The following is a 25,925-nucleotide window of genomic DNA, read 5'->3' as shown; positions in this document are numbered from 1 at the left end:
GTATTTTAAGAGGGAAGCCCAGCTCATAGCATTGTTAGTGTCAAGTGCTGTATATTGGCCTGAGCAATCATTTAAAATAACTCAACTATTTAGTTCACAAAATCGGCCTGTAAAGAAAACTCATAAAGCCTCGTTTTTCTTTATATATATCTGCACAAAGATTTATTTTCTTTTAAAAAGAAGCTATCCTAAAGTTCCCCCACATTAAATAATAAGAACTCCCTTGTAAAAAAAAAACAAAAAAAAAAACATATTTGCCCCTTAAGATTAATTCCGGTGTCACAAAAACCACTTGGTTGCTGGACAGAAGCAGTGATAAAAATCCTGAAAGTGTGCTGGAACGCTGCAGTGCTGTTTGTCACTGCCTTCCTGTCTGTTGTACAGAGGGAGGTTAGGTAGTGTTTAAAAGGGTACTGATGAGCTCTCAGCATTGTACCTGGCCTCTAACACCTCTTCTACTCGCAGGCATTTTTGCCCTTAAAATGCACTTGCATGTACACATAATAAGACACGCTGACAGTAGAAAAGGCACGCACTCAGCCACATTGCAATTAAGCAACCGTCGTCCAATTAGACAGCAAAAGTTGGCAGATTGTGACCTCTTCTGTCCTGTTATGCCTGAACTGTTCTCCTACTGCCTGCGGTAATGAGAAACTGTCTGTTTACTGTGGCTACGCCTTAGCCTGTGTCTCCAGCTCAGTCTTTATTCCCCCTTCTCTGGATGCACGAGTGAAGGAAGGAGAACATTTAATGATGCTGTTGCTCATGTATAGAGGAGCCAAGCGCAGGAGTTACAAAGATATAGGGAGACCTGGAAGTAATGAGTATACATTTTGAGAAGATGTTTCATTGTTTGTGTTGGACTCATGTGGAGGTATTCACCTGCCTGTCTTTAAAGTGTGAAGTGGTGGCATCAGTGCTTTTATCTGAATGTTTTTCATTGGCTGATGGACAAAAAAAAAGCTTCATCTTCTTTTTGAAATGGTGAGAAAACCCTATAATCCACGTTCTCATACTTGGAGTAGAACGGGGGAAGATTGCAATTGATTATTAGCCTTACATGCCTGACTAAGTGTGGAAAAAAACGCCTTGGTGGTCTTAAAGAAGAAGGAATGCATAACAGAATATAAAGATATAAAGCTGCTTAGAGCTGCATTCAGATGAAAGTGTTTAAAGGTCAAAATCCTTGAGGATTTTATTTCTATGTAAATGAATGTACTTGAAGAATATGTATTCTTGCCTATTTAATCGTGCTCTATTCAAGTCTTATAGAGAGAAATGATATCAAATGTGTTAGCAGTTTGTTTCAGGTGGGGACATCTGAGGGAAAGTTCAGAAATGAACCGTCAACTATTTATTATAAAATTTAACAAACCTTTGAAGCACTGAGCTAATATTTAGGTGTAATTTCTTTGAACCAGCCTCTAGAGTCTTTGAACAGGTTTTCCATCCCAGGACTCATAAGCAACATGAGACAGTTGCTCTATATGTCTCTAGACGGGTATGATAGATTTACTAAACATGGTCTTGACTTTCTACACACCCCAGTTTGATTAAACGTTTAGTTCCACAAAATGAGCAGAACACCATGCCAGTTTGGTCTCTTCTACTGCTGCTGACTAGTTAGCTAAGGAGTAAATCTGGACTTATGGGATTGTTGAATTTCAGGCCCTATATTGCATTTTTAAAATAATTTTTTATGCTGTCCTCTTTCTCCTCAGACAAGGTGATCAGACACAGAGCGTGCAACCTAAAGGACACGGCCCATGCTATATTTGCAGCTGAGTTGGATCCTGAGTTCGACCGAATGTGTGAAGAGATTAAAGAGGCACGCAAAAAGAGGGGTAAGTGCTTTGCTTCCAGAGAGGAGGCAATCCTTTGCATCTTTTTCAGTTATTTAAAATACTTAATTGAAGCACTTTTTGTAGATTTATCTTTTTCCGACTCTGGTTCTTACTGTGATGCTTAAAGTAATGTTGCCATGGCTGGAAGAAATTTGCTTTTGTTTTTTAAAAAAAATAACAAAAAACATTTTTGACAAAAAAAAAAAAAATACACTGTATATATATATATATATATATATATATATAGGCATAGAAGAAAACATGCTTGATAGCAGAGTACAAGCTGGTTCATGTTGACTATGGTTTTCAGGGTATTTACTCTCACTGCATCCATTTTTTAGAACCTCTTTAATGAAATATGTCTAAGAACACAAACCTGCTTTAGGGGATCAAGTTTGTAGGGTAGCCCCCTGGAATCTGAGGAAGCTAGTGAGTCGGTTTTTAGTCCAGAGTTTGTGATGAAGACAGAAGCTTCATTTCACCCTCTGGTCTTTTGTTTCTATCTCCTTGACTCTGGATTTGTATGTTTACCAACCAGCCTTAAGCAAAGCAGCAGGGATGCTGCCTAAATCTAAACAAGATTTATGAAAACACAAAAAGTGATATGTGTTAATTAATGCACTTCAGATACAATTGTTTAATGCAACTTTTCAAATAAGATCCACACATGTATGCTGCTATGCAAATAATCTCCTTTAGCTTTGTGGAAAGAGATGAAATGTGATTTTCTTTTAAAAGAAGTATAGTGCTTTTAAAAATAATGCATGTCTGGAACTTTTTCCTATCTTGTTAGTTTTCATCTCTAATGCTTTGATCTAAGCATCGTTATACGGTGGAGGGAAAAGGAGTAGGATCCTTGTTTTCTATGTTTTGTTTTGCAGAACCAACTTTTAACCTATTTAGCCCCCTGAGAGTAAAAAGCTTGCTGTTATTTTTGTAGATTAACTTAAGCTCAGTTGGATCCATTGTAGATGGTTCAAGGACATCTATTCTGAAGTTCTGTAGCAGATTCATGGTAGAATTCAGGCCTTAACTTTGACTGAAGCGTTTGATCTAAACTAGGGCTGCAACTAACGATTATTTTAAAAATCGATGAATCGGCCGATTATTTTTTCGATTAATCGATGAATCGGACAAAAAAAATGTTTTATATTAACCTCTTTATTCCAAAATAAACATTTTAGACATAACAAACAAGCACACAAGTACAGGTTGCTCATTAACTGTACTGGTGCAATATGAAAAATAAATGTTTGTGTTAAAACTACGCAAACTTACATGAGAAATGTAGCTGTACATCCACAAAATATAGGGTACTTTGTTTCATAAAGCGCAAAAAAAGACAGGCATTTTTGTTTTTAAAAGCCCCTAAGGGGTTCAAACAATAGGTCCCCCCATTTCAACAAATTCATTTTTTTTAGACTAGAAGAATTCTGCCTTTTAAGACAGGAAAGTATAGCAGTTAAAGTTGCTGCTTGAGAAAATACTTAACCATAGAGCCCTGTGATTCAAATTATAAATTGTATTTGGAATAAAAATGAGAGAACTAGGGGTGCTAAAAAACACATCCTCCAAAGACAGATATTTACATGGGAATGTGGCATATAATTAATTGACATATTACTGATCTTGCTGGATTTTATTCTGCTTTACTTCCATAAATTGCAGGATCTTCTTTACTTTATCTTTGCCAGAAGATTTAAACTTTAAAAGCCTTGCCCTCATAATTTGCAAGTTAATTTATTTATAAAGAAAATATAAACGCTGCTTAAGTTAATTCAAATGAAATTAAAAGTAAAATAGCCAACCTTATCACTGTCTGTAACCTACTAACACGGTAAGGAAAGCATCAGATGAGCTACCTGAGAAACTAACGTTACGTTTCCCCACTTTAAAACCAAACAAACATGGTTACTCATCCTGCTGATCAGCTCTCTTCACTGCCATCGAAGGCTCCAACGTGTTTTCTTTTCAGGTGCTGCGTCATAACAGTGGTGCCTCCGTGCCATGTTCATTTGTTTTTACAAAAGTTGCATGTTACGACTTTTTTCACTTTAGAAAGCGTAGGCTATTTTAATTATTGTGATCAATTTGCGCCGTCAATCCCGGCGCATGCGCGCTTCATTTGCAGTCTGGACGCTGAGGGTAAACTCCTCACTAATATCCTGCAGCTCTGACTGCAGCGCTGAGAGGGAGAAAGGGGTTGGGATGGGGGAGGCGCCCCACGGCAGGCAAAAGCCGCCATTGACACCGTAAAAAGTCGCCAGATTTTTCGCTAGTCGCTTTTTTGAAAGATAGTCGCTGGAGGGGTCTGAAAAGTCGCTGAGTTGGCAACACTGCAACTGCGGTGCTGACTCGCTCCGCCATATTTTTTTTCTTCCCCCGGATGACGGCGGCGGCTGATGACGCATTAATCGGGTGAAACAACTAATCGATGATTAAATTCGTTGCCAACGCTTTTAAAAGTCGATTTTTATCGATTTTATCGATTCGTTGTTGCAGCCCTAATCTAAACCATAGCTGTCATTTAGGCTTATTGTCCTCTTTAAAGGTTCTGTCCCAATTCTTTGCTGCCTTTTTCAAAAATTCTTTCAGGATCATGCTGAATAACATGTATGTTTTTAATCCCCCCAGAAAAACTAAAAAAACTGGTTATGTTAACTGGATATAAATGCTTATCCAAGCCTGTCTCTTTTTTGTCACATAAGCAGATCTAATTAACCCAACATCTCTTATCTTGAGTGCAGTTCGGGTAATTCAGTAATGCCTGAAAGCTGAAACATAATGAAAAAGCCTCACAAGACTCGCCAAAACCTCCTTAAAAACTCCATCTCTGAAGTGTCCAAAGTGGCTTTTTACATTTGGGTGCAGCTGCAGAGAGCAGTGTTCATGTCAGAGCTGTTTCAAAGGTCACTTAAATCCATTTAATTCCCTCTTTAAGTACAGAATTTGAATGAGTGTTTCTAAATAATAAGTTAGCTGCCGCAGGAGGAATATAGCCACATAAATGATATCGTACTTTTTCTGACATAAAACCATCTATTAACTCGGCTCTTCTGAAAACTAAACTCTGTTGGGTTTGCTAGAAACTTTTCAAGGCCATAATAACTCTTCACTAAAGCTCAGGTTTGATCTGTATTTTCCTGGCTGGGAGCTGGACCAACTATTTTATCTTTAGCAGTCAACATATTTATACCAATTTATGCCTGCTTAGTATTTCTTTCTTAACTAGATCATTGTGATCTGTGATCTATAAACATCTGAATGCAAACTATTCTACCAGCGTTTCAGGGTCTGTTTGCCTCCCGCACTTAATATCAGACTATATTTCCTGTTTCTGAGGACTTCTGTTTGTCCCTACAGGCGCCCAGAGCCTGGGTCAGCCGTCCACAGCCCCCGGTGCTTTACCAAGCAGAAAGCAGCATCCTGCAGGAGATGAACAGGCCAAGACCAACACTCACGGCGAGGCCAGTTACAAACACTGCTCTACCAGTGAGTCTTTATTCTTTCTTTTTTACACCGCAGATGTTACCTGCATTACTTTGCTATAGCTTGCAAGTATAAAGTAAGATCTTTAAAGTAAAATTATTCAAAAATGACATGAGCTGCCTCAGGTTACCAGTCATAATGTTATGGGTATTTGGTGTAAGTGACATTTACTGTGTGTGGTAGGTTGTTATGCTAATTGTCACATTACCTGTAATATTTTCACTATATATGAATTAGATCGTCTCTGATGGAGGTCGTCCAAAATTGTCAGTTAAAAACAATACAACATATTGAAAATGTTTTACTTCCTAAATTCCGGAATACCTGACTTTAATCTTGATATTCTGTTCTTTTTACATGTAAAGGTGGACATTTTCATCTATTCATTACAGAAAAAAATAGTTTAAGCATAGCCTCAAAGGTTGATTCAGGTCGCTTCAGCCTCTAATAGGCGTCCTCTCAGAGTGTCCTATATTCCCCTCCATCTGCTCTATAAAACGCCTACCAGCTCCCCTGGCCGTGCAGAACAAAGCCATCCCCTCAGCATGATGCTGCCGCCCCGTGTTTCTTTGGGGGTGGTGTTTCCGGATCAGGGCAAAGTGCTGTTAGATTTGTATTTATCAGGGATTGAAGTTGATCTCTGCTGAGCCGGCTCAGATTGTTACTGTTTTCAAGGAAATAAGTGCCTTAAGCTTTATCAATCTGCCTTCCTCATACAAGGCTAGTGAACTAGTGCAGTAGCTGTCACATGGCATTATGGGATATGTAATGTGGGAGGTGTGAGTGGTGTACCTGAGGGTTAAAAATAAAAGATATAAAGAACTGTGAGGGTCACTGGAATGATCAGATAAGGTTGGTAGGACCTTTTATTCATCCTGCACTATATTTTATTCAAAAACATTAAAATTAAAGCTGGAAAGAACACATGGCCATTTTTTAGATTTAATTTACTTTTTATTTGTGTTTTTTGTTGCTTCTGAGGTTTCTTCCAGTACATAGTACTGTAGTTCACCGCTATATTATAGTTCATCTAATAAAACCCCAATAGAATCCACCGAGGTTTCAGCCATAACCTGCCTAAATGTCAAAACAGTGGAGAGATATTAATACTTTAGCCAGACCCTTCATATGATGCAAGGCCAGGTTTTCTGTGGAGAAGAGACACATGGAGCAGCCTCATTAGCATGGCTGGGTTCTCCTGAGCACTCAGAACATGGCAATACCACAAAGCAATTACATGCCCACCTGTGGTAAACGGCAGGTGTCTAAGGGTGAAGGGAGGGCCATCGGTGGGCAGGGGGGCCAAGTAATGAGGCTGTTACCTCAACAAATGAGAGGTGAGTCGTTTTAAAAAAATGTTACACCATACAGCTTTCACTCTTTGCAGAAGATTGTAAAACCCTGGTGACACTGACCTGAAATATTAGCATTGCATGAAGTGTGAAGAGAAATGTTCCACTAGATGATATGAAATATTGATTTAAAAAAAAGAGACTATTTGCTTCATGGTAGAAAGAGGGAATAATAAAGGCCGCGCTTTAAATGGCTTGTATTTTTTTAAGAAAAATCCATATTTCTTTTTTACTGAAATGCTACAACTGGGCACTAGATGGAGCATTTCTCCCATGAGTTTCTTCTGTTGAACCCCTGCAGGGGTGGAGAAATAAGGCACTTGTTTTTCCCCCACAAAAAATTCAAATGAGGGTCAAGTAATAAGTTTTATTAGGATGCAGGAACATTTCAATTTAACCAGCTTTTTCATAAAAATAGTCTTTTAGGGGCTTTAGGTGTAGAAAATGGTAATTTAGTCATGCATTAACATCACTAAAGGTCAGCATGGAACTGGAATTAACAGACATACACATTCTCAGTGCGACAGGCCTTTATTTTCTACATGCGGTGCTACTTTTTATCTGGAAAGCCAAATGTCGCAGATGCAGGCCACCAATTTAGAACGATTGGGAGAGTCGTTATCAGTCTCTACCAGAGGTGTAATTAATTAGAGTAACTCAGGTGATTAACTTGTGACATTGCATGCTAGTTCTCACCTAGAGAACCACAGCAAGGCACCTATTAGGCAAATTGATCACAGAGCCGGGTCCTCCATGAGATATTAGTGGAAGCACGGCACATCTGTCTGATGGGGAGATGTCGAGCTGTAATCTCTGCACCAGGACTGAGAGAGTGAACCAAATGCAGCTGGGTTGTTCCTGTGTAGATGCACTTAAAAGCTGAAGTTATCCCAGATCACTACCTGGAGCTGGAAGCTCATCTGGAGCCGTTTTGGTACCTGCAGTTCTATGGGGCTTTTATCTGGACCTGCCTTCCCATCTCTTTCCATGCCTCCTTTCCATTTGCCGTGAGCTGAGAATTGCCTGTGACATTCAGATATGACTTAGCGCTGGCACTGAGAAGATGCACCTTTTTAGATCATGGGGGAGGTTACAGAGAAGGCTTTTCGAGGGTTTGGACATTTTGAAATCGGGTGTTAAAAGCAGCAAGACTGGTTAGGCCCAGTTGTTCAGTTGCCGACGGCTGGAACAGCTGGTGCTGCTGCCAGGTCGTTCAGGGTTAGGGAGATGGCACTGCTGCTGCTGTTAATGCACGGGGAAAAAGGAGGCGCTGGGTTTCCATTAGCCTCTGTCATGGTTTCTCTTTCCTCAGCCTCACACATCTGCCACTCTCCCAGGAGCAAACAGAGAACCCAGAGCCCATTACCTCAGGCCCCAGTCCTGGGTTCACTCGCAGTGCATCGCCACAAGGATACAGTTCATGTGGAGTGTCTTCCTTTCATTCATAATTAAACTCTTTCAGTTTTCCTGTCAGTGATGCTATTCAGCAAACTAAATCGGTTAGTCATGATTATACAGAGTAGTCATAGGTTTCAAGATATTTTGGATAGACTCTTCCTTTAAATGCCATAAACGATTTGCTTATATCAGCAGCTTCATCAGTCTCCATCCAGACATCCTGCATTTAAGGAGATATTTCTAATTTATGCGTTGCATAAAGAATTGAAAGCACACTTTCTGCTTTATGTGTGCAGAGTAGAGTTTAAATCTAAACAAATGGCTCCAATCTCAATGTGACAGCCTCCAGAAAATTGAAATGTGCTTTAGCTAATGTTGCACATAATAAAAAGGATTGTCTACCAGATAGACCTATAAGCTTTTCTTACAAAATGCAAAGGATATCAGTTCATTATTTTTATATAGAGTCATAACCTTTACAAAGATGGAGCTAACTGATGGTCTATTCAGTCGATCTCCATGACTACTGACATAAAAGTCTGGTCTGCATCTATTTTAAAGTCGATACATTGATGTTTTATTTTACCGACAGTATATCCCTGAGAATTTAGCTGCTTTGTTTTAAAGATGCAACACTTTGAAATAACCTTTCGAAGCTTTAAATCACATTGCAAAATATTTACAGTGTTACCACTGATAGATTTTTAGCCCTTTGGAAAATTGAAGGTAGGGGAAGAAAATTTAGTGTTTTTCTAATTGTTTATTTATGATTAGATAAGCTTTTCCATTTTTTTTTTTTGCAAAATGCCCTTTATTTTAACTTTATACCATTTGGGTTTTCAATTGGATTTACTTGCTCAGTACACATTTATTGAAAGCTCAAAGATTTTTAATATTAGAAGATGTTTTGACTGCAAAGTTAAAGGGGACAATGGGGTATTTCACCTGAATCACTTTTTAAACCACTTTGTGAAAGTACTTAAACATGAAATGAAACCCAACTAGTAAAGTTCTTCAAAGAAATATAGTAGTTAAGAGTTGAGTTGCAACTGTTATAGATTTTTAAACTAAGACCACATGCCAAAAAAGCTTTTAGACATTACGATGCACAAAAAAGACTTTCAACAATGTGTTTGTTTTTGTAGTTTGGAATATTTAAAAGTGAATATTTGTACGAAACTGAACATATAAAGAACAAATAAGAACAAGTTCATGGACAAAGGGTGGAAATTTGAGTCTGGAAATGTATGAAATTTTAAAACTACAAATAAAGTAAAATGAAAAGGATGGTGAAGCAGTGTAGTGCTGCTGCAAAAACTAACTGTCTAACCAGAGGAATGGACCAATAAAACCAGTATTTTATTGGCCATCTGGCTCTACTTTTATTTTTTTTATTTTTTTTTTTATGGCTCTAAAATTATCAGAAATGGGCAATAAGTGAGTGTTTCAACCCATATTACAAAAACATCTTCATCCTTCGCTATATCCCAGTTTTCCAGTATTGTTGTGTTTTTCATTCTACAATAAGTGTTTAAATGTCAAATAAAAACCGCTAACAATGTGCTTATGCTCTGATAACATGGTGGTCTAAATGCAACTTTTCAATCAAGGGGATAGATTTACAAACCGTGTTGGTTTGTTTGATAAACATATATTGTGACATATTTCACTTTCATAACACAAAAAAGACAATATCTGGTTCAGGTCAGTAATTGAGATGCCAGTGTGGGATTAAAAAAAAGGTTTGTGAGACAGAAACATGATTTTCAATCATAGACTAGAGAACGTATTGGTTGTATGGAGCTGTGTATGTGGTTAACCAACCAGTGCCGTTTGCTTTACAGCACAGCACAGTTTAAAGGATAAATCCAAGAGTTTTTTTCTACTGTTAAAATCTGAAGTGCTCAACCTCTCTAAGAAAAATCTACCTCCTTAAAGGTATAGTGGAGGATTTTTGCAAATTTTAGAAAAGATGCGCCCTCTCCACTTAAAAAAAAAAAAAAAAAAAAAAAAAAAAAAAAAAAAAAAAAAAAAAAAAAAAAGGACATGCACAACCCTGCACCAGCTCCTGAGAGGGAACGCCTATTAAACGCGTGCGAGAGCATGCAGGAGCCCATTTCTCCAAAAACTTTGCAACCGAGCACCCGACCTGTGCTTTCAGTGTACGTCATCACATGAAAGAATCTCCCAAAAATCTCTGGTCCTGTTTCTCTCTTCTGAGGCCTTTCATTTCTTCTCTTACATAGACGCTCTTTCTCTAATGACCCTCAGCCATTTTCGAAGAACCGCCGTGAAAAAGGCGAGCTTAAATGACTGGCTAAAACTATAGCTCACACATATATGCCTAAAAGTGTGCATGTGCAGAAACATATCACCAGAATGATTGACAATTAGGAGGATTACTTATTTTGATGATCCACCCGGAAAAATAAAACCCTCCACTACACCTTTAACTGGACTCAAAGCTAAGACATCTTGAATAACTTTCTTTTTCTTCCACTATCAGCCCCTGTTGTTGTTGATCTCTCTTTAAGTAACCATTAGTAAGTTTGAGCTAAAACGGAATGAATTTCTGGGCACACACAGGCTGGTTTTTATTTTATGGCTCCGCAGCTCCACCATATGCATGTGCACAGATTGGCCGGGCCATTTTGTTTTTAATGGCCCCTGTTTCTCTTTCCCATTGATGAAGGGCTGAGTCAGGAAGACTGAGAGGAAGCCGTGACACTGGGCTCTCAAAATCTGATAGCAGCACTTCTGTATAATGAATTATTGAAGACATTTGAGCAATAATTTAAAAAAATAAGGATTTTTGAAGTCCTCTGAAGCTGAAGATATCAGAGGTGTTCTCCAAAAGCCCGGTTATTAATACTAAATCAGCACTGTGCTGCAAAAGATTTAGTTGCTTTCATACTGTAGTTGTCCACTAAAACCGTGAGGCACTGGGTGTGAGTTGCATCACATTTTATTGGGTAATGGAATTCAAAGCCTTCTAAGATAAGCTCCTCATAATATTGTGCTGTTTATTAGATCATTTTTGGTTTTTCAGCCTGAGCATAATTAAAAACTGCCAGTTTTACGTTGGTGTAAGTAAACTATGATCAGACAGTAAATGAACGATGTGTTGGTCTTGTAAAAGCTAAGTTGATACCCCTAGATGATGTAGAAAGTGTCATTTATCAGCAGTTTGTGGAAGAAGGGATGTGTTGCAGAGTCCACATTGTCAATCATATGGCTTAATAGCATGCCCAGGGCAGAGGGCAGTGTTCATGTAGATGGAGCATGGCTGGGTGTCATTGCTCCAGCTCAACTAATATCAGCCATCGCCGTAAACGGGCTGCTCCTCTTTCTTGCTTCTTTAAATGACAGTCCATCACTGCATGTTGATGACATATCTAAGTCATAATAAACTCACCTTTTTTCCCTCCTCAGGGTGAAATGGTTTCTGTATAAAAGCAAGGCTAGGATTTTATTTTGCTCAAGATGCTGAGAAAAAAAAAAAAAGCTTGATATGAAGCGGAGTGGTGTGTCATAGTTCATAAAAAGCAGAATAAGAGTAAGAGATTATAAGCTTTTTTTTTATCTCTTTCTTGTTAAACGTTTGTTTATTGGGCAAACTGTGTGGTGGGCCTGCTTGCCTTGTAATGTCATAGAGGGATTTATGGTGGCCCATGGGTGCAAACATGAATGATGCAAACTACAAGATAGAAACGCAGAAAAATATTGCAACAGAAAAATGTTGCAAATACAAAAAAGACAAAATGCAGTTTGGGGTAAAATGCTGCAAACTGGCTCATGCTTGCTGTTAGCAAATAGAAATCGAAAAAAGACCAGGGCAAATGATTCCTCCTCTGGGTACAGATACCTTTTGGGTCATTTTGCTAAATGAATAAAATAAAGTTAGCATTATCTGAAATCCTCTTTGGTTTCTCGTATTGTTTTGGTTGCAGGTCCCTATGCCATCAGTTTGTTTCTGAAGTTTCCATGGTTATGGGCGGGGCTAATTGTTTAGGTTTTGATGTCTGTCTTATTTATTGTTTTATTTCCGTGCAGTATGGACTGCCATGTTCGTATATTGCTGTAGAGCTCACCTCTCTGCCTGAGAGGGAATTTCAGTGGAATAATTGAGCATTGCTTCTTGGAGCCTCTGTTGCATGTCCAATGACTTCAAGCTGTGCTGCCTGTGGGAGATGGGCGGTGGGAAGGGATGAGAATGGGGGGGTGGAGATGTGAGGCTTTCGAATGCTGGGCAAAACATGTTGGATTCCTGACAAAAATCTGTTATTTTTTGTACTTGCTTTTTGTCATTTGTAGAAGATGGGTTAAGTGTAGCACGTGAAGACTGCTCCATAAAGTGGTTTATTGTTTTAAATTTGTATTATTCTTTCCCTGATGATGGTAATGAAGGGAATAAAGATTGTAATTCATCTAGATTGATTCCTTAATCAAATGAAGGGTTCCCCAGTGCGATTCCTTGTTTGGAGACTTTTTTTTTTCTTCCAAGAAATAGCTCTCCATGTCTCGGAGGTCTCAGTAGGCATCTGCCAGGTTAGGAATCTCTCACAGCCATCCCACCATTCCAATTAACAGGGATCTCAGAGCTGTGCTTTCTTTGATTAAAGAAAGAAGTCAACTTTTTATTCTGCTTCTCACCAACAGCAAAGAGCTGCTGAACATCCTAGTATTTAGTCTGGACTACACACAGAAAATTATACTGAGCCTCCTGGGGTTTTCACTCTCGTTGTTTTTTACCATAGCACAGTCGATTAGTCAATTTCAGTAAACATCAGAAGCTAGCATACGCCAAGCATCCTAATGGGGTACTTTCCCTTTCTTTGCCTCATTCTGATAAGTTGTAATTGACTGGAACAATTGCACAAACATGATGCATTAGTACTGAATTAGTTGGAATGGCTTATAGATTTGTTTTGTGAGACCAAAATGTCTTTGAAACTTTCTACACTTTGTCAGAAGTCTAAAGCGAACTTATATCTGTTTTCTCATTAAGTTTGCCACCTTATGCATTTTAATCAGTTCTCGTTGTACTCTACATTGAGCATGAGTTTTAGAAAGGATTTCTATTTTTGTAATATCTGGGTGTGTGGGTTTCTACCCCATCTACTTTAGTAGAATAGTTTGGTTTATTAGATATGGCTTCTTATTATGTAAACCCAAAATAGACAGTTGGGGAAAGAAAATATGAAAAGCTGGTGTTGATTGATTAATAAAACCAGTTTCCAACAGTTAAACATCAAAAGATTCGTATATGGGGCTTAAATATTTTTTTTATTATCTTGATTAGTCTAAGAATTGCATTTTTAAAAGAAAAGAAGGCATTTATATCTCTCAAGGTACTGAAATTGTCTCGATAATCAGTGTAAAATTATCTTTATTGTCTTTTCTTTGATAAACTCTCTTATAATTCCTTATCAGAATGGAAGAATAAACTCCTTTGAGTTATTAATCATTATTTATTCTTGAAAGTAGTAAAGCCTCCTTTCCATCCTTCCTTTCACTCTACAGGTTCTCTTAGATTTAGGTCAGGACTCTTGCTGGACATCTCAAATGCATTCATATTACTTTGAGTCACTAGAAACATGCTGATAAAACTAAAAGGGTTATTAATCCAAAATCCAGTCGGGATATTTGTAATTTAAAGGTGGTACAAAAAGAGATTTCAATTTTCTTACATTTTAAGTCTTCATGATGGGGGGAATTCTTCATTTATTTGAAAGAAAATAAGTGAATATTTCCAAAGTCAAAATAGATAATATGCATATTTATATGCATATTATATAAGGAAATAATTTCTGCTCAACGTATTCATATAAAGACCAGGCATGCCTGAAGTGGGCCCTCGAGGGCCGCCGTTCTGCAGGTTTTAGAGGATCTCCTGCTCCAGCAAAGCTGATTTCCATTGATGGTTGACCAACAGGCTTTTGCTGAACTGCAATAACCCAAATCAACCGTGCTGAAGCAGTAAAACCTCTAAAACCTGCAGGACAGCGGCTCACTGGGACTAAGTTTAGGCTGAGGGTTAAACTTAAAATTTAAAAACAGCTTTTTTGGTTTGTAGAGCAGTTTATTCATAATCATTTGATCATCTGTAACAACTCATTCAACAAACCATATAGGTGTTACGGCAACATTTAATTTCCCTTCCGGATGAAAAAGTATTTCATATTAAAATGGATTTACTTCTGAACTCAAACCAAAGTTCTTCAACCATTTAGATGGTTATATGGTAAACAAAGCACACAAGTGTATTTTATTACAATCACGTGAAACAAATGTATTGATTACTATAATGAATAGGATTTGGGGGATTGGTATTTTATATTTATATTTTCTATAATTTAGAAGATATTCCACTCCAGGCTTTTCTACATATTGTACATATTAACCAGTCCTGGTTGATCCAGATCCCCCAGAACAGGGAAATGGACCTGCTGAACTGAAACTCACCTTTAGCACTTTGGAGTGATATGAGGTTTTTGTAAAAACAGATGAGACTCCTCAAGGGGAATGTCTTCTAAAAATGCCCGAATAGCATAAAGATTCATGGAAAAATGGCAATCAAGGTGTAACGTTTAAAATAGAAGTATAAATGAAACCCTGCACTCAGTAAAACCTGTTGTTTTTAAAGTATTACAGAGAAGTAGAAAATAATCACAAACCACATTGTTGTGTTTTTTTTTTCTTCCTTCAGGTTAATAAATGTCAGAGGAAGAATTATCCAGAAAGGTTTCTCGTGTACAAAGAAAGCTTATACCCTGTTAATTCAATATTTCTCATTTTGGAGTTTAATCATCGTACAGCTGTGACGGTCTGAACCGTTTAACAGACTCACAGGGTTTCTAATCTGTATCTTTTCTAATCTTTTCATCGTGTGCAAAAGCTCCAGCTAAGCACAATAATGGCCATAATTCACAGGCCGTCTGAATTTCTTTAAGTGAAACTTTCTGCAGACTGTGAGCCCACAGTGGTGGTCTGAAATAATTTACAGTATAAATTACTTCAGAGGATAAGAGTCTTTACCTGGTTTATTTTGATTGTAAATTAAAGTAAAATGACTCTTAAACAATTTAAGCAATTTAATAATAGGAGCTTTGACTTTAAGACTTTAATTGACATTGTGAGGCAACGTCTGCATTATGGTCCTATTAACATCAATATATTTTGCAATAGTTTAATCTGCTTTAAGTTTGATGATATGACATATATGGGAAGTGTTGGCCTAGTGGGTTAGAGATGAGTGCTTGTGCTCTGAAAAGGTTGCAAGTACTTGGTTTGGTCTCCAAAGCCTGCACTCTGGGTCTCTGAGCAAAACCCTGAACCCCTCAATGCTCTCCGGGTGCCACACAATGGCAGCCCACTGCTTCCCATGGGGATGGGTTAAATGCAGAGAGTTCATTTCTCAAATGGGAGATCAATAAAGTTCAGTTATTATTGCCGTTATAAACTTTTTGTTTTTTGTTTGCCTTAAGTAGGCTAGCTAAGGGTTACAAAGAAAGGGGTATGCTGTTAAAAATCAATATGGGAAAACTAATTTATCTTCCAATATTAACAGTTTGGGGTATGGGCCTGTTATTGGTATCGATGTATGTCAGTTTCAGATTACAAGAGAAGCAGCTGTAATCAAGACTTTTCTTAAGCCTCGTGAAGCATAGTAAGAGTGATGCTCATTCTCGATGTTCTGAAGACTTATGTTAAAAAAAAAAAAAAAAAGAAAAGAGGGTCACTAGCCTTTTTCCTTGGTTGCAACTAAAGCCGCTCACTAAATCAAATTGATTGCGATGTATCCTGTTATCCATTAACATGTGTAGATATACACCACTGCTAACTTAGCATACCTGTGAATGCGAGTGATACATTTTGAGTCACCTGGAGCAGGGGTTTTATTTAGGGCATGCTAAACCCTGTAAAAATAAAAATAACAAGTTGTTATAAGTTTTTGAAATAATTGCAAACAAGCTTATTTGATAAGGTAGCTGTTAGCCAACTAGGTAAGAGTGCAGTACTGGTCCTTTTCTCTGATAACCTAGCTCTGTGCTTTGTCCTTTCCTACTTGATATTCGTTTAGAGGATAAATTGACTGATTATTAACTCCTTTATTGGGGTTTTTTGTTTGTGATTTAGGTTTACTGGGCATCCCTGAGCTAAAACTAGGCTAAATGCTGGAGGCAGAGAGGTGGTGCTTCGTCATTAGCAAATGTAATGGATACTGATCAGGCATTTATTTACACTATCCTTTAATGGTCACACCAAACTCGCCAGCGCAGTATTGTGACTTTCCAAAACAAGTAAGAAACTTTTTAAACATACAGAAATAAAAGAGATTTCAACTCTTCCATGTTGCTAACTGTTAGTAATACTATTTGAGTCACTCTGTGATGCAATTTTCCATTTTATGGTAAAAGTAAGAATTTTCACCATTGGACTAAAAATGTTTTTTTTTTGTATTATTTTCCGAAATTTGGGTATGTATATATTCTATGTGGGTGGGAAGCGGTGGCCTAGTAGTTAGGGCATGGAGCTTGGAATCCTGAGGTTCTGGGTTTGAGCCTCAGTCCTACACACTGCTACTCTGGATACCTGAGCAAAAGCCCTAACCCCACACTGCCCCCTGGCAGTGTGGGGTTAGGGCTGTGGGGAGGCTGTGGGGAGAGATCGAATGTAACACTTCCTTTTTATTTATTTTTTGAAACTATTTTTAAAATGTTTTTAAATCAGTTGATTGGTTAATGGCGCTGAAGCAGAAAGCCTGAATAATCCAGCTTATAAACCAGAACATTGACAGATATGACCAGTATAATAAGCCTCTGCTGTAGGAATTTATATTCAATGTTCTTCATTTGTGCTTCAATTCCTTTAAACTTTGAAAAATATTATAGTAAGTAAATTACAGTAATAATTAGCATAAGGCTAACAGCAGTAGGTATGCTTTTTGCATTCCTATTTTAATGAATGCATTGTGATTCTATACATATTTGTTTTTAAAAATATTTAGGATTTCTACTATATTTAGTTTTTTTTTCTTTAGGGTTATCATTCCACAAGAAGTTTTTTACTAAATGCTGTTTTATGGTAAACAAATATATTTCCTTGCTTTAAGATAGAAACTTTATTATGTGTAAACAAACCAGGAGCGCTGCCTTCTTTAGGTGTTGTAATTATACCAACATAGACTAACCTAAGGACACAGTTAAAGTAGTTTCTTACTCCCAAGCCTGAATCCCTCTTGTGTTTAGGGGAGCCGTAGAGCTTGTGGTAAATGCCATCTTCTTTTCACTCAGTATCCGGCTTTTAAACATCAATCCTTTCAAGGGACCCTTACCAGGTGCCTTCTCGTATTTTCATCTCCCCACAAGGACTCCAATCACTCACATCAGTCAAAGAGACAGGCGCTACATTGCTTTTTACATCCACACTCCAGCTTTTTAAAAAGTGTGGCTGTATATTTTTGCTTGGGGGAACAGATAATTTCCCCAGGAAGCTTCCGTGCCCTGCTGTGGCTCCATGTGTGCGTATAGGCTGACATCTTCAGCTCTTCTAGGAACCGCTGGTGCATCAGGGCATATCTGTCTTCTATGAAGAGGGCACCACAGGAACTGTCATCCCATTGGCCATTTACTAAGCAGCAGAGAGGAAAAAGACAGAGCAGGATAGATGCTGTGGCTAAATTACGTCTGAGGCTCATCTCTCTCTTGTTGCCGTAGTTGTTTTGACCACGGGGAGTGCCTTGTGTCCTGTTGTTTATTCTGCGGCTGACCACTAACAGATTGACTGCAAAGAATATCTACATCCTACTTTGTGTGGGTTTAGAATAAGCAAGCTGGCAGAAATCCTACCTCGCAAGCCTTGCAGATGGAATTGCAGCGGGCATGAACATGAGATGATTTAGTTGCATTACAGCCGAATGGAATCAGGTCTTTGCTACTGGATGGAAATGTGGTCCTGCTGGTAGTGCTATCAAGTTTAGCTTTTGCAGGGATGTTGCCAGGCAACCAGGTGAATATTGCCCAAGTCAGAAGCACAGCCATGAAATATTTCCTCCATCTAACTTCCTTAAAATTAGATTAAAGTGTAGATTGTGTTGTGGGAAAACTGTAGTTCTTTGTAAGCTTTAAATGTGCTGGAAGGCAGGAGTTTTCGATTGGTTACAGTCAGGCATATATCCATATTGCTTTATACTTAGCCAAACAAATGCTTTAATGACTCATGCTTTGATTTCAGTGCAGAGCGGAGACTTGTATCGATCACGAGCCATGGCTATAAAACAAATGAGTTCATTTTCCAAATTGTTGAGCGATTGTTTGAGCCGAGCACTAAGCCGAGGATGCATGTGACTTTTAAGGAGGCAAAACGAACAAGAGGATAAAAAGGGTTAATGGGAAGACGGTGATGTACCAGAGGAAGGATAGTGACTGATATCCGTAATTTGAAGAAGCAAAGATGGGATCATCTATTGATCTGAACAACTCATCAAGCCTCGGATCAAAGTGTCACATCAGGTGACAAACGCCTTTTTTCCATTTCATGACCAAATGACCCGGACTCCCTCAAGGCCCTGTGTCACCATGACAGCCTTCCTGACAATCGTTGTCCTCTGCAGTTTTTTCCATGTTGCCCCAATTTCCTCCTAATTTGTTCTTTGGCCCATTTTCCCATTACGGTTAGAGCTCTGAAGATTTGCTGCTTCTCAGGTTTAACTGATTTGAAATTTGGGGAAAATGTTTTAGGCTTTTCATCAGACAAAAATATGATTTGGGTTATCCTTATTTATGGTGAGTTTAGTGGGGAAGCAAATTGTTTATTTTCCACATTTCATTCCAGTGTCATATATTGACTTTTACCACTGAGCTGAGAAGAAGCAAATTGAAGTTCAACCTGCCTAGATGGGGTCCAACTCAATCCGATAGGTCGACGGATTTTCACAATTTAGTCTTTCCAGCTCAACAGAAGCAAGAACATCTCAAATAATCTATAGATCTTCATCATTTAACTCTCAGCAATCTTTAAAGGATGCTCTTTGTAGTGACTATTTCTCATTTAAATATGTAGTTGTCATTAACAAGGAATACTGAAACAACCCATAAAAATAAGAATAGCATAATAATGACATTGTGTCATATTGAAAAAAATAGGAAAATCCATCTTTTATTAAAGCACCCTTAATATACTTTTTGGGGGGATTTTAGGTATAATTGATTCAATAAAACCATCAGTGACACAGCTACTGGTATTAAGATATATTGGTTTCATCTGGCCAAAAGAAACGCGTCTTGTCATATTTACACATAGTAACGTAAATATGTCAAAACGTCTGATTAACATAGAAAAGAAAAAAAACAAGATTTAGTTTCAGGTATATTTCTTTAGCTGGAAGCTTTAGCAAAAAAAATGGTGCCAGTGGTTATGGAAATGAGATGATTATTTTAAATGTCAGATTTTTTTATATATTTAAACTAATTGGACTTTTTGTATTTAGTTTGAGTAAAAACTGAAAAAAAACAAAAACAAAAAAAAAAACACTTCTGGTCTCTTTTTACTGGAAACATGAAGATTAGTAAATTAGTTTAAAAATTTCCTAACATTAATTTATAGTTTACTTTATAAGAATTGCTCTGAAGAAAGTTTTAATTTATGGTGTCTCTGAACTAATTGTATCCTGTGGCAGAGTTTAACTCTTGTTTATTTCGAGCTCATTTGCTTTACCAGACCCACATTTCTCTGTGAACCTTTGTACATAAGGGCGTTATCTGCCTGAAGCAATTAGCAGGTTATGACGGTTGATGCATTTTCTCTGGCCAACAGATCTGTTTGCCAAAGATAGACAACATATAATTAAAGCAGAATGTAATTAATGTATTAGTTCCATCACTACCTTTGCAAAAAGGTTATAGGATGACACTAAAGAGATTAGAATCTAATTTAAAGATTATTTAAAATACATTTCTTGAATGGATTATTTGTGGTTGCTAAGAAAAGCAGGTTTGTGCAGCCTTTTGTAAATATATGCAAATTCACACTTTAATCACAAATAGTATTTACATGGATTTCACATGAGAAGATCTAAAAAAACACTAAAAAATTGTTGCAACTTTAACAAAACACCTGTTGACATCTCTTTGTGAAATGATTTAATAAGTTCCCCTGCAGGTTCTCCAATATGTTGACCCAAATTCAAGTTCAAAAATAGGGATCTGACAAACAAGAAATCTCTGGAGGCAAGGAAATGGTTTATTTCCATGGAAACGCACATACACACAGTGATGAAACACATAAGTTCAACAGTGAAAGAAGTAAATGGGTTGGTAAATAACTGACCATCTGTCCAGGCAGGTTTGGGACTTTGTTGGTGTGAAATGAATTATTGTAGGCGGCCTTGTTGTTGTTTGCAACATTTGGGATTTTGCTAATTTAATCTATGAATTTATTTTGGGTTCGAACAAGGCTTCAGTTTAAGTTAAAAGCTGAAACAATTAAAAACACAAATAATTGCTTGAGTACAACCGTCGCATTTCCTACATATTATTGAACTTTAAAATCTTAACACTTTGATCTTCCTTGAGAGCAGATAATTAAATGTTTGATTAGAATGAAATACAATAAACCATTTTCTTATGCTTCCCTTAATCAGCTTGTTAAATGTATTTAATGATCAGAAATTTATCTAATTGTTCTAGTTTAGTATTAATATGAATTCTACCTGCTGTTAATGTTAAATGGTTGCGTCAGCTATATAAATTAAATGTGAAAACATTTATATTTATATTGAAGTTTATGTTGGATAACTGATGAAAAGTTTCTCAAAATTTATGAGTCGATTTAATCATCCTGTCAGTATTTTATGAAGCATAAGCTATGGAAGTATGACCATATTGAAGGTCGTTTTTGTTTTAGTTCACAGCCCTAGTCTGTATTGGCTTACTTTTTTTAAGTATTCACACCCCAACAACCTTCCAACAATTTTTAATGCAAATATCGAACATTTAGAGAAATAAACCTAAAGCTTTATTTGGTTGAAAAATGAAAAAGTACTGAAAATATCGCACTGTTTTCAAATGTCTTCATGCATAAAAATCTACATAGTTTATTTTGATGCCATAAAAATACAGTGTAGTAACAGCCAGTTAATTTCTAAGTCATCTGAATTTAGTGATAGTTTTGATTTATGTTGGATTAAATTCACACTGGAGATGACGGATTCAGTCAGCTGCTCCTGAGTTTTTACCTGCAGCTGCTCCTGTAAGCAGATGAACATGTATTGTTGAAGCGCTTGGTATTTAATTGACTGTGTTGCAGGCAGAGACCTTATAGGTCCTAACTTTTTAAAGGTTCACTAGGTTTGGAGTGTAAGTGAACAGTGAATCAGACAAGCACTGGCAGTCATTTGCTTTGAGACAATAACTGCAGTCAAAAGTACGCTACAGAATTGAGTTTGTCACCAGGCTGAGTCATTTAGTTAATACCTGCTCGGTGGCAGTTAGACGAGTGGTCTCATCATACGCCTCCTTTCTAAAGCTTTACTGCTGTGTTTTTGTAGACTGTTCTGATAAGTATGCGTGGTGGCAGCTTGAAAATTTGTGCAACTACATAAATCTTGCATGGGTTACGCAGTTTTAATTATAACAAAGTGCTCCAGTTTTCTTTGCCTTGCTTCTTCCCAACCGATAAGCATATCTCTGTTCTGTAGTTTCCTCTTCATAGTTTAACAGTTTTCATATATTATTTAAGAGCTGACTCTGACGAGTCATTTGCTGCCATCCAGACTCACCTTTCTCTCTCTGGGGAGCCCGCTTCATGGCATTCAACAGCGATGGCTGACCCCTGCAGGACCTGTTTTATTGCACCGTTGATTAATTGTTGTGGTTTGCATAAGGGAGGAATAAAGTATTGTGGCAAGGGTATTTCCCAGTGGTGTGGAGAGAGGAAGATGTCATGAGAAACTCGGCCACTGTAATTTTTTATTTTTCGTTTTTTATAAAATACACATTTGCTGGATATTTAGGTGCTTTGGAAAAATGAGGGAAATGGAGCCAAGAAACCCAAGAGATGACAAATAGATGTTGCTGCTGGCAGCTGTGTATAAACCTTAAGGTAAAGTAAGAATTTGTCAAAAATGAGTATTTTGAATGGATAAGACAAACACAAGCTCACAGAAACTAAGGAGCAACACTTTGTATGATGCCACTGCACAGAAATACCCAAGATGCCTGGCCTGGTTTCTCTCTCTCTCTGTTTTTTTTTTCCCTCCCTCCCTCTCTCCATCCACATTGTTATAGTTGGGAAACTATCCCATGTGCCAGTCAACCCTAAAGATCTATCTGCCTCCTGTATATCATACCCTCATGTCTGCTTCTCATAGATGAGCTCTGTCTCCTTCCATTAGCCATGCCTCAGTTTCTAACTTCCGGACGCCCTTTTTACCTCCCTTGTTTACCTTCTTTTTTTCATCCTACCTTTTATTTTTGTTCCTTTGTTATTTTCTTTAAACTTTCTTTATGCCTTACCTCCAGTCTTCTCCCGCCTCCATCATTCTTTGTGTTTTTTCTATTTCTTCCCTTTCTTATTTGTCATTCATCACTTGTTCCTTAGAAAAGTTTGAATCAATCTGACTGTATGATCTGACATATGTCGTGAATTGGCGCTATATAAATAACATTAATGTTTCATTCCTTTCTTTCCTGCTTCCTTCTTTGTTATTCTCTCCTTCATTATGATTCCAAACTGTAGCTTCCTACCTCGTTCCGAGCTCCTATTCCTTCATTTTCTTAGGATCACCGGTAAAGACATTGCTGTTGGTAGGAAGGAACTTCTGACTGCTGTATATCCATCTGGATCTTAAAGCTGTTCTGCATCTTCTGTGAATCCATGTTGTTTAGTGTGCAGAACATTGGTATGAGCCTTTTATTTCTGTCCCCCGTTGGGCCTTTCTACCTTACATGTAAAATGGGTGGAAGTTTGTCTGCAATTGAGAATGCAGTAAAAATTTCATTGCAGCACTTAAGTGCATTTTGATGTGAGTTTAAATAGTCAGTGAAAGATGAACTTCTATTTGAGTGCAGCAAATGTTCATGCAATTTTAATCCTCAATGACTGCAAGTAGAAGTTAAAAGGCTAAAAAAAGCAGAATAAAATATCCCAAAGACAGAAAACCACAACTGAAATGTTTTTTTAAAGATAATACTAAAGAACCTTCAATTCAGTACCTTTCAAAACAATTTATACCCTTCATACTGTCCCACTTATTGTTAGATTTTTGCAATAAAAACCTGTGATTTTCATTATTTGCTTTTATTCCTCTAGTCTAATACTCTGGCAACCAATAGGAAACAAAAGCCACCATTTCTATAAAAAAAAAAAAAAAAAAAAAAGACTTCACTTTTATGTACTTAAAATAGGAATATAGAATACTAAGATACTGGAAGAAATTAAATACAGGAAAATCTTGGAAGGCTATTCTTTGAAGGCTGCAGAAGTAGTTGACTTTGAAGCAGGGATTCACTTGCCTGCAGGACAATGACTCTTAACAGAAAGCCTGAGCTATTATTGAGAATTAAATTGGTGAGCTTTAACTAGTTTGTTTCATTGGGGAAAAACAGTCTTTAAAATATTTTAACAAGTCCTCGCCATGTTTTGATAACTTTCATACCCATAGCTATTTTATCTAATGGTACATTTCATTATCCTTGGAACTTCAATATAACTAGATTGACTGATCTAATCGTCGAAATAAATGTGTTCAGTTTTTGTCCCAAAGACCCCCGTATTCTTCATGGCCACCTCGGTCTCTGTCACAATCATAACAATGACAAGGACTCTGTTCTATGCGCTATTCTGCACAGATATGTATCACAGAGAACTGCTACAAACAGGCAAATTTTCAAAGTTCAACTACTGTTAATGCGAGTAGCATCCGTTTTTAGCACAAAGTAAGGTACCATCCTGTTGCACCGACATCCCCACAGATAGTCCTTTTGGGTAAACTAGTAAACTAGCTCCACCCATCAGCGACCAAAATCAGTTTTGCCTGCAAGTTGTCTAGCCTCGATCAGTGTCCCTGGCCGCAGAACTGGCGGGCGATTCACAATGCAGAGATGTGTTTTGAATTTCCGGATGCACAGCGGGCGGGGTTTTGAGGGCAGGATGACAAAGCTGCGCGATGCTGGAGAAAGCACAACAAGGAAGATGGCAACAACTATTGAACAGTTCTTGTTTGACTCAGCTTTGGAATCAGTTTTGAAAGGATTAGACTTGGGGTTTTCGTTTAACTGTGAGCAGGAAGAGGCTCTACGCTCATTCATTTTTAAGAAGGTTGTATTTGGCGTTTTACCGACAGGCTGTTTGTTTACACTCACCCACTAGCTCTCTGTCGCCGTTACTACGTCACAGTCAGTTGCGCTCGTTGGTCAGAGCGTTGGCCAATAGGCACAGACGTAGTTTGAAAAACAACAGGTTGTTCTCATCAACAATCTTCCGATGTCTCATTCATCGGGGCCAGACTAAATTACACATTTAATTTCACATTTAGTCTGGTTTATCAGGCTACCTTTTGTGGGTCTTTCAGTGAAAAGTTATGTCTAAGAAGTTGGAAATTTCCATTTGCAAGGACAGTAATCACTCTTAATTCACCATTTGATATATTTTTGTTCAATTGGCTACAGGTAAACAGTACAGTAAAATCAATTTGCAGTAATTTGTCCATATATGAATACATTTAAATTTGTTGATCCAAGACATTTGTTTACTGGCACACAGTTATCCTTCACCAATAACTTGAAGAAATCATTTAGCTTGTTATTGACTTTTTTTATTGGCAGATTTTGAACATTGAACCATTTTCTAACAGGATCATAAAGGTTAGAACCTTACAGATGCTGTGGGGCTGTGCATTGTTTTGTTTTATGCCTACATTAAGACAAGGCGTTTGAATCAAAGTTGCAGAATACTGCTTTGTTTTTAATAGAAAAAAAGCAAAAAACAACAGCCTTTGTTCCTTTATCATAAGCCTATGATTTAGATATGCTCTCTGGGAAACTTCCTCCCAATGTTTGTTCTATTTCACACTCTTTCTGCAGCTGCCCTTCAATATGACTTTGATCCTTTGGTTTACATCTGTGTGTATGCCTGGGAAAAGCAGTAAATGAAGTCAAATGCCTTGAAGCTTCACTGCGTTTAGCATTCCTGCTTGCTTTGACAGCTTTACGGCCTTTCCAGAGAGCAGAGTTTGCTTTGCTTCTCCACTTAAAATCCCAAGCAACATCTGCCATCATTAGTTGTATACATGCATATAGCAGCACTGCCTTCCCCATTAGTCATTATTTATTTCCCTTTGCAGAAGGTGTAATGTTGTTAGAACAGAAATATCTTTAATTGTCCATCAGTGGGGAGATTCAGGTGTATCTGCAGGAAAGTGAAAGACAAATGTAAGCCTGCAGATACACAAAGCATACTCTCTGGACATCATGTACAAAAGCATACATACAAGTTCAAATTTGGGTCACCCCGGAGTTCTTTTAATTGAGATATACAACATAAGTATATAATGGGGGTCGTTATAAAAAGGAAATCAAAACAGGCAGAAAACAACTAAATAAACCCTTCCTTTAACAGATCATGATGTTCTGATCATGAATCATTAGTTATAAAGATTAAACATTGATGTTTCTCTAATAACAAAATAATCAAACAAACTAGAACCAAGATGTAGACTGAGTTTGTTGGGATCTGGAAAGGTTTTAGAGAAACAGCTGCTTGGAGGAAGGATCTGTAATAACACTCCTCTGTTCAGCTACTGTAAGAAGGACAGTAGTTTGTCACCTTAGGATCCCTCCAT

At 37.6% G+C, this 25,925-nt stretch overlaps 1 protein-coding gene across 1 annotated transcript in view; it reads left to right on the top strand.

Annotated features, from left to right (window-relative positions):
* atad2b (ATPase family, AAA domain containing 2B) overlaps positions 1-25,925 on the top strand; it is a 97,450-nt gene that overhangs the window by 41,288 nt on the left and 30,237 nt on the right. Inside the window, exons 23-24 of the mRNA XM_015394660.1 lie at positions 1,722-1,844; positions 5,208-5,336. Coding sequence (XP_015250146.1) covers positions 1,722-1,844; positions 5,208-5,336 — 252 coding nt within the window. The remainder of the gene's footprint in view (positions 1-1,721; positions 1,845-5,207; positions 5,337-25,925) is intronic.

The sequence above is a fragment of the Cyprinodon variegatus genome, unplaced genomic scaffold, assembly GCF_000732505.1.
Source record: "Cyprinodon variegatus isolate N-32 unplaced genomic scaffold, C_variegatus-1.0 Scaffold25, whole genome shotgun sequence".
In the NCBI taxonomy this organism is placed as follows: domain Eukaryota; kingdom Metazoa; phylum Chordata; class Actinopteri; order Cyprinodontiformes; family Cyprinodontidae; genus Cyprinodon; species Cyprinodon variegatus.
The sequence above is the reverse complement of the archived record's forward strand: the minus strand, read 5'-3'. Positions and strand labels throughout refer to the sequence as shown.